General features: G+C 35.1%; 1 protein-coding gene, 1 long non-coding RNA gene and 1 pseudogene across 2 annotated transcripts; all 3 read left to right on the forward strand.

Annotated features, from left to right (window-relative positions):
* Window positions 1–611: 611 nt before the first annotated feature.
* LOC112458995 (transcription elongation factor SPT6-like) lies at window positions 612–2,216 on the forward strand. Its single transcript, XM_025022866.1, has 3 exons — window positions 612–848; window positions 1,107–1,554; window positions 1,675–2,216. Exons 1-3 carry the CDS (start codon window positions 707–709, stop codon window positions 1,880–1,882), a joined length of 798 nt encoding a protein of 265 aa, XP_024878634.1. The 5' UTR covers window positions 612–706; the 3' UTR covers window positions 1,883–2,216.
* Window positions 2,217–2,932: 716 nt separating this feature from the next.
* Window positions 2,933–4,855, forward strand: LOC112458996. The gene is made up of 4 exons (XR_003041261.1): window positions 2,933–3,774; window positions 4,083–4,214; window positions 4,321–4,466; window positions 4,537–4,855. It is a non-coding gene; the product is annotated as an uncharacterized LOC112458996 (long non-coding RNA).
* Window positions 4,856–6,558: 1,703 nt separating this feature from the next.
* Window positions 6,559–8,591, forward strand: LOC112458997 (annotated as a pseudogene).
* Window positions 8,592–9,475: the final 884 nt, after the last annotated feature.

Genomic DNA, 9,475 nt, shown 5'->3' on the forward strand with positions numbered 1-9,475 from the left:
TAATTTTACATCGCCAGAAAATACAAACGAAGTTAGTATCTATATATTATACAGTACTAAGCATACTTATAGGTTAGGTTGCTTTTTATTTCTTATTTATTTAAGTAATATAAATTTATTTGTTATATTGTGTTAATTTGTATTTGTTATATTGTAGGAAACTCTATTGTACACCTGTGACATATGTGAAAATGTCATTCATAAAAATGAAGTAGATCTGCATTCTTGCTTTGAGGGATTTAGTCATGTTTATATAAATAACGATTTACATATTTGTAAATTCGCAGAGCCTATGGATCGGCAACGAGGAGTTCGAGGATTTGGATGAGATCATCGCTCGACATGTGAATCCCATGGCCGCTTACGCCTCCGAATTATTGGACTTCAAATACTACAAGCCCAACGTGGAGGGAATCAAAGACAAAGCAGAGGATATACTGAAGGAACAGAAGAAGGAAAATCCTGGTGGAATTCCCTACATCATATCGGCAGCTAAGGTAAGTAAACGCGTAGCTGGTTTACGCACGTAACACCAGCAATTTCCCAAAAATTTTCTTCACTTTTAATTTAAAAATAATTTCATTAATTTTTTTCCCCCCATAGACCTATCCTGGAAAGTTCCTACTCTCGTATATATCTGCCGCGTACTCGCTGTCGCCACGAGTTCGTTACAGTGACATCCGAGGGCTTCAGATTTCGAGCGCAGATGTTCGGTAGGGTGAGCGATCTACTACGCTGGTTCAAGAAACACTTTAGGGATCCCGTCCCTGGACAATCCACTCCGAGTACACCACGCGGCGCGATGACTTCTAGGACACCTTACACTACTACGCCAGGAACAGTTAGCGGTAAGTCTGTCTATATCATCACCGCGAACTGTCAGTCATCATAATTTTTATATGAAAGTAATTCCTGGAATCTTAGTATAGGTTAAAATATATTTTACTAGGAAAAAATATTGTATTTCAAGATAAAATCATTCTACATATATATATATTCTGTGTTAACAACTACAATTTTTCGCTAAAATGAAATGAAACGCACAAGTAAGAGCACAAGGACTGCAAATGTATTAATTGCTATTATTTCGATCGATATTGTTTCAGGAATGAATCAAGAAGCAATACAGCGAGTTGCACAGAACCTCCCACATCACATGTTGCACTCGCTATCGCAAGTGGCGAATCAGACGCCGCATCACTATCCGCCACACACACCCGGAGCGGCTAGCGCTACCGGCTACGGCGGAGTACACACGTATCCCAACACGCCGTATACGCCGTCTGGCCAAACTCCGTTTATGACCGCGTACCAGACGCCTCATCACACTCCGCATCATGGCCAGCCTACTCCCAGATACGGCCAACAAACCCCTAGCCATCATCAAGGGCCCTTCGTGCACCCGCCGCCGCCCTCGATGACACCCAGCCATCACAGGTCTGCTCAATCGCACAGACCTACACCACCTCTGTCCACTCCTTTCGGCGACCCGACGGATTGGAAGAAGGCCGCCGAGGATTGGGCAGCACGTATAAAAAGCGGTTCGCGAGTCTCGTAAGTGCAATAATAAATATGTATTAAATAACGATCACGTTTTCCTATTAAAAATTATTGATATTTGAAATGTTAATGTTCTTCATTCGATTATCATCAATGTGTTGAATGTGTTTTCAGCGGATCGACGCCCAGGTACGAGGAGTCTAGAAGAACTCCACGTAACTATGACGAGCCGGTCGGCAGAACAACGCCCTCCGGAAGGAGCAGACCTTCGTCTACGCGTACTCCGTCGTACAGATCTCCGCGAGGCACCCCACATACAAATTCTAGTCCACGAAGTATGTCGCTCAGCGGAGACGGTACTCCTCTGTACGACGAGAGCTAACGGGATTGTGCATAGCTGATTATATTTATTAGACAACGTCATATCACGCTATGAATGAATAATAAGAGTGCGCGTACTCTCGACGACGGGGCTTTCATCCTGAGACGTCGATTGCTAGCAAAATTGAACCGATCATTAATCGTTGCAGACATGCAACACGTAGTAAATTCTTCTACTTTTTTGCATGCGAGGTTTCGTTTGCGATCAAGAGAGGGATCGCCGATTGTAAACTACGGTGTTGTAGTGTACGATTGTAAAGTATGGTGTAATTTATTCTTTAACTATTCTTCCTATGTATATAATAAAATTTACGGAAACTTTACGAAGGCCTGAACACGCTCTGCAATCGTCTTGATTCATTTCTTTGCATACTGATGGCATCAATGAAAAGTAATTTATAAAAACTATTTATATCGAATTGTTAAATTTATTGGAATCATTTTTACTATATTGTAATAATTTTCGAAAACTTTTTATTTATTGGTTTATAATGAAAAGACATTAAATACAAGACTTATCAACTTATTGTTAGTTATTTTTTTGCGGGTATGTTGATAGGAAAATATTGAAAAAATGATTGTAACTGAATTATTGCTCAAATATATGTAAATATGTTCTACATTTTTCATTGGTGCCGTCATGCATGTTAATATAGAGAACTGATTCATCTAATTACTTATTGTATCAGCATCGGTACAACCTCTCTTGAATATTTTTTTTTTCGCGATGTACTGTCTATAATAATTGGAATACTCCATTTTTATTATACACAGTTCTTCTTCTTGTCGGTTAAGTAGCGTTAGCTCAGCGTTTAAATGCTACTTTGCATTGCGTGGGCTGGGGGTAATACGCCAGCTTTTCTTCGCTCCATGAAAATGATAGGGGCGATAGCGTTAGCTGTTCTACGCTGGCTTTACAGTGAGGTGGAGTGGGGATAAACGCTGGCTTTTCTTCGCTCGCATGAAATTTCAGCTTAACTTATTGCATTAATTCGGAAGTGCAGCGAAAATGAACAGACCTCATGGGAACGAAAACACCGATGCGGCACATGCGTATTGCGGTGACGATGGGTATTATACTTTTACGATGGGTATACTTTTAGACAGGCTCGACGTTCAATCGGCTCAAGAAGAAGAAAAAGAAGGCTCAATGCCCCTTCCAGTTACATATGTCTAAGGTTAATTGTGATTCAATGTATCAATTGATACGGCCAATTTTTAAACTTTACCGCATCCGATAAATCCTCGAAGAACTTACAGCGGCAATCGCGACGACGCGAATCGCGAATGATGTCAAGCAGAGCAGGTAAAGGACTGTCGTAAAACGAGTTAAGAGATATTCAACTATTGAAATTAAGTAAGTTTTGTTTAACAATCTCAAATGCATTATGCGTATTATGCGTGAAACGAAAAAAATGCCGTTTACGCGAAGGAAATATCGTAAGTACAGAAGTAACACTTGCGTAAACGTAGTATGTGACTCTTTTAAGGTAAACAAATGCCTCGTCATCTAATTAGTGACGCGCATGAATGGATTAACGAGATTTCCACTGTCCCTATCTATTATCTAACGAAACCAGTGCCAAGGAACTTCCTTATTTATATCTATTATTTATTTCAAACTGTAATATCCAATGTACTGAATAATGCAAAAGAAATACTAAAAATGTTGATGACAATGACTGGTTATATGACAAACACTATCTCAATGGCTGCATTCGAGGAGCGCGCTATTAGCGCTATTGCATCATTCTGTCTTTATCGCTCATCAGGTGTAAAACAAGGATAGAACAAGCAAATAGCGCTAATAGCGCGCTCCCCGAATCCAGCCTATGTGTCAAGAGCTTGTTGCTTCCAATACTACTGTGAGACTGTCATCTGCTTCAGCTGGAAGTAAGTAATATATCGATAATAGAATATATATTAAACTTCACAAATTTTTCATTTTAATTTTTTTTTATGATTCGTGTATTGTCTGCGTCATTATTTGTAATGTCTAGTCTTTACATTGGAATATATTTCAGGGAAAGAATCGGCCTTATAATTATGCTTTTATTTTTTATAACTGATTCTGATAAATCTGTAAGAAATATTTGTAAGAAAATTATCTGTAAGAAAAATAACTATTTATCTATGTCTTGTATCTAATTTATTATCAGTATATTTTTCCAATATTTTATTTTTTAAATATATTTTTACAGATTTCAAGAAGAAAGAAACTTTAAAGGTGTTATCGGTTGTATTGATTGTACATATGTGGCTATCGTGAGACCAAAAGAACATGAAGAAGCGTATGCAAATCATAAGGGTTTTATTCTATTTATGTGCAGGCAGTAAGTTGACATATTACGAATAATATTTATAAATACACGTCATTTTTACATTCAACTTTTGTAAAAAAAATTGATACATATTACATACTTTTATTTTTTATTACAGATAGCCTCCCATGATTTAGAAGTATTAAACATAAATGCCAGATTTCCTGGAACGGTGCATGATGCTTTCATTTAGAGATATTTCGCTATAAGGGATAAAATGATACGATTATATGATTTTAGAAGACCGATCAACGTGGCTGTTGGGTTAATATTATCATTGCTTATTATTTACTTTATTTAGTGACATATATATAAATATTTATATAATTTACAGGTGATGGAGGTTACTGTTTAGAACCTTGGCTAATGACACCTATCACAAATGCACCAGAGGAAAGCGCAGAAGCACGATACACATAATGTCATTGTTCTGCTAGAAATTGTGTTGAACTTCTATTCAATTATGTTAAAGGGTTGTTTCAGTCATCAGTGGATTGAGAGATATCACTTAAAAAAAAAAAACGCGTAGATAGTCATAGACTTCACGCGGGTCGATCATCGGTAAGGAGAATAACTCTAAGCAGAGCCAGCCGAAAAACCAGCTAAGAAGTGCATTTTTTGCCGAGCTCTGGATTAGATCCAACTTTATACACAATCAAAGGTTCATATACAAAGTTTACAAAAACAAAGCTTCCTCTGCGACATAGAGGCTGGAAGCTTTGTTTTTGTAAACTTTGTATATAAACCTTTGATTGCGTATAAAATTGGGTCTAATCAACTAAATTTAAAAGTAATATATATAAAATAGAGGTAGAAAAAAGTGTGCAAATTAGAAACTTGCACATTGCTTTCTCTTCATTACAGATTGCTATCATTGCTCCTATTTTATTTCGCTCATAAAGCTTTGAGAAAGCAATGAGCAGCGTTTTACAAAAACTCCCGATAAAGATTCATAAGTTTTATTACATTTTTTATTTGTCTAGTACTTTTTAATTTATCTAGTACTTGCCATTATTGTTCGTTTTTTAAAGTTCTCTAAATGTAATATGTTTCGTTATTTTGTAAATTCTTTTATGTATTAAAGTTTTCCGGAATGTTTGTTTAAAAAAGGTTCGGGCCTTATTATAATACCATATTTTAATAAAAAGCCCAAAGTAGTCTTTATTTTAAGTTGTCTATAGAATGTTTATTTGAGAAAAAATTGTTTTTCTATTTAGAATAAAGTAAACTTTAATACCTACATAACCTTTTTATTATAATTTATTAATTGACAGAAATAACTTATTTTTAAATAAGGTAGGGTTTATTTGCCTTTTAGTACGTAATAGTTCTGTAAGAAAAACTAAAAATTGAAAGTAAAATATAATAATTATTACCGTTTTTCAGCTCTCAGAGGAGAAACGCGAGGTAGCGAGGATTACCGTGCGAGCGAAAGAGGCGAAGATCTTTCGGCAGATCGAGGGCGACGATTTTGACGAAAAGGCTTTCTTCAATGATGCGCAACAAATACCATTAAAACTTGAATAAAAGGAAAAATTTAATTGCAAAAAGAAGAAAAAGATGTAGAAAATACATATAGGTATACTTTGACGGAAGAGTATTTTATACGTTTTTCTACAATAAACATCTTAATTAAAAAAAGTATTTTATATATAACAAATCAGGAAATAATATTGCAGATATACTAAAACTATACATAAGATATATAATAAATGTGTACTTACTACTAAGCCCTATTGGAGTTGATATATTTGACGTATTTGTTTTTAATGATTCTAACTTTGTTTTTAACGACGTTGTAATGTTCGTAGATGCACTATTATTAGAGGAAAGGCCAAAGCACATGACATGGCGTAGCCGATCTACGAGGATCGTAATCGTGGACGTAAGTAACGCACAAGCTTTGACATAGTGCGTTATGTCGTATGGAGGTACCAGCATGTGTATAAAGTTAGCATATCAATTGTCAGCATATAAAAAAAAAGTAAAGTTCTCTTTGCATACAACCGAGTTCTATAGTTTCTGATAAATTTTAACAATAGTTCTGGTCATTTAACATAAATAAACGAAAGTTGAGAAATGATACGTTAACTTTCCGCAAAGTCAGCATATCATATAATTTTTTCGAAATTTACTCCAATGAATTTTATAGTTTTTGACGAGTTCTATAATTATATAATATAGTTCTGACCATTAACTATCTCTAAATAATTATTAACAATTATTATCGGCATATCACTCGTACTAGAGTACGATAGTTCCGTACTGTTCTGACCACTGACTACTTTTAGAACACTTAGGATATTTTGATGTTTACAGACTGTTTCTACTATGCCATAAATCCCGCTCGCTAAAAATGCCGTATATCTGAAACAGGTGGAATATACAACATATCAAGCTGAACAAAGAATACAAGAGCTATGCCAGTGGTCAAAACTGTACGGAACTATCGTCAGGGAGTTTAGAACTATTGTTTAAAATCTCGAACGAGCCGAGAACTTGTCGCAGAAGCATAGCATATCACTCTAGTATGAGTGATATGCTGAAAAATAATTGTTAATAATTATTTAAAGGTAGCCAGTGGTCAGAACTGTACGGAACTATCGTCAGGGAGTTTAGAACTATTGTTTAAAATCTCGAACGAGCCGAGAACTTATCGCAGAAGCATAGCATATCACTCTAGTACGAGTAATATGCTGATAATAATTGTTAATAATTATTTAAAGGTAGCCAGTGGTCAGAACTGTACGGAACTATCGTCAGGGGGTTTAGAATTATTGTTTAAAATCTCAAACGAGCCGAGAACTTGTCGCAGAAGCATAGCATATCACTCTAGTACGAGTGATATGCTGATAATAATTGTTAATAATTATTTAGAGATAGTTAATAATCAGAACTATGTTATAGAACTATAGAACTCGTCAAAAACTATAAAATTCATTGGAGTAAATTTCGAAAAAATTATATGATATACTGACTTCGCGGGAAGTTAGCATATCACTTCTCAACTTCCGTTTATTTATGTTAAATGACCAGAACTATTGTTAAAATTTATCAGGAACTATAGAACTCGGTTGTATGCAAAGAGAACTCTACTTTTTTTTATATGCTGACAATTGATATGCTAACTTTGCATACATAAGATACAAGCTGTTATTGATGCTGGCATTTGCAGACGTCTCGAAGAACTTCTCATGTATATTAAAATTTATATGAGATTTATTATGTAAGATTAATTTTATGTAAATGTGGATTATAACAATTGATGAAAATGTTTTCAGGCATGAACAAAATAACGTTATAAGCGCGGCTTTTCGTGCTGTAGGTAACATAGTTACTGGAGATGATGTGCAAACGCAAGTTGTATTAAATTGCTCGGCATTACCGTGTCTATTACATCTCTTAAGTTTGCCACGGGAAAGTGTTCGTAAAGAGGCTTGCTGGACAGTCTCTAATATCACTGCCGGAAATCCTCAACAAATACAAGTACGTCTCAATCTTTCGAGCATAATAGGATAACTTTATTTATATATCATATATTAATAACTTATATTAACGTCTTTTTTATATAATTTTGCAGGCGGTGATTGATGCTAATATCTTTCCGGTTTTAATCGAGATTTTGAGTAAAGCTGAATTCAAAACACGCAAAAAAGCTGCATGGACAATTTAATGCTACTAGTGGCGGAACGGCCGACCAAATTCGATACCTCGCAATGCAAGGATGTATTCCGCCACTCTGTGACTTGGTTACTGTTATGGATGTCAAGATCGTTCAGGTCGGTTTGAACAGAATAGAGAATATTTTACGTCTGGGAGAACAAGATGCAACCATGCATAACGGTCTCAATTCTTATGCAGTTCTTATTGAGGAATGTTATGGTAAAGTATCAACTAAATACAAGTTTTATATGAAAGATATGTCGATTAATATAAATATTAACACGGTAGTAATCAATATCTCTTGTAATGTTTTAGGCCTAGACAAAATAGAATTCTTGCAATTTCATCAAAATATGGATATTTATCAAAAGGACTTCGATATTATTGAACGATTATTGGGTCTGAGGAAGAAGATACCAAACTTGTACCTTCAATCGATTCGCAAGGACAAGAATACCAGTGCAATGAAGTGCGATTAAACTGTTATGATTTTATATATATTTTACAAGCGCGTCGTATGTATAACGAATGACTTTTTCGCACTTATTCGTATCTTTCTATAATATCACACTATCAGTCTATACATATCACAGTATTCCGAAAATAAGTATCATTAGATGTAGATGAAAATAGTATTCGTAATATTATTTTATTTATACGAGTCTCGTACATACATTTACATAGTGTATCGTATAAAACATATTATATAAATAAGGACAATTAATAGCAACAATACAATAAAAGTATATCTTACTGAAATATTGACGTCTTTTATTCGTGCTATTTTATTTTATTAATTACAGTTAAGGTAGTTCGATGATAAACGACTTTTGCCAAAAGTGATAGGTTTTATTTTTTATATCGAAAGAAGGAACTCTCCTGAATCGATTAAGCCCAGAAGGAAGATAATTCACCGTCCCGTTCTCAAGATATTTAATTTCAAAATTAGGTGATTTTAACATTGGTCTAATAGGAAAAGAGATATTTTCTTATGAATAACACGAGTTTCCGAAAAATCTTTTGCCAAAAATGTCCGAACAATATATATCGATAGAAAGAGGACACTGTGAAAAAGCCTATAGTTGAAGGTGAACACGATCCACCGTACAGTTTTTTTTAAATTAATAATTAAAGTTTGGTTTCCGGTGCTCAAGCGCTGATTTTCACAACTCGAGCGTGGCGACGTGGCAACGCCGCACGCTGGGATCGTCGGCGTAAAGTTAGGTGCACGTTAGGTGTGAGTGAGCGCAAAGACAAACAAGTGTACCAACCGCACAAACTGTTTGGCGTTGCCAAGTCGCTGCCCTCATCTCGTACATGAGGAGCTCTGGTAACTTAGCCGGTCAACTTTGACTTTATTAATTTTCATATTTTTTTATCGTTTGTTGGTCGTTTGTTGGTGATTGTTGGCCTAATTATAACGTTTGTTGGTTCTTAATTTTTTTTTAAATTTAAAAAGAAAAATTAGCATTAAGTTAGCCGGAAAAATTTTATTTTTAATTTCAAAAAAGCCTAATAATCGATGCGTAATCGTTTGCTGATGATTGTTGGTCTAATTTTAGCGTTTGTTGGTTTATTATTAGTCTTAAAAACGAAAAAAAAACGAAAAA

The sequence above is a fragment of the Temnothorax curvispinosus genome, unplaced genomic scaffold (assembly GCF_003070985.1).
Source record: "Temnothorax curvispinosus isolate PA1 unplaced genomic scaffold, ASM307098v1 QBEX01009425.1, whole genome shotgun sequence".
Lineage (NCBI taxonomy): Eukaryota > Metazoa > Arthropoda > Insecta > Hymenoptera > Formicidae > Temnothorax > Temnothorax curvispinosus.

Coding starts and splice junctions, on each gene's coding strand:
- LOC112458995 (XM_025022866.1), top strand. CDS start 707: ATGTTCGGTAGGGTGAGCGATCTACTACGCTGGTTCAAGAAACACTTT. Junction 849..1,106: donor TACGCCAGGAACAGTTAGCG/GTAAGTCTGTCT, acceptor ATATTGTTTCAG/GAATGAATCAAGAAGCAATA. Junction 1,555..1,674: donor AAAAGCGGTTCGCGAGTCTC/GTAAGTGCAATA, acceptor ATGTGTTTTCAG/CGGATCGACGCCCAGGTACG.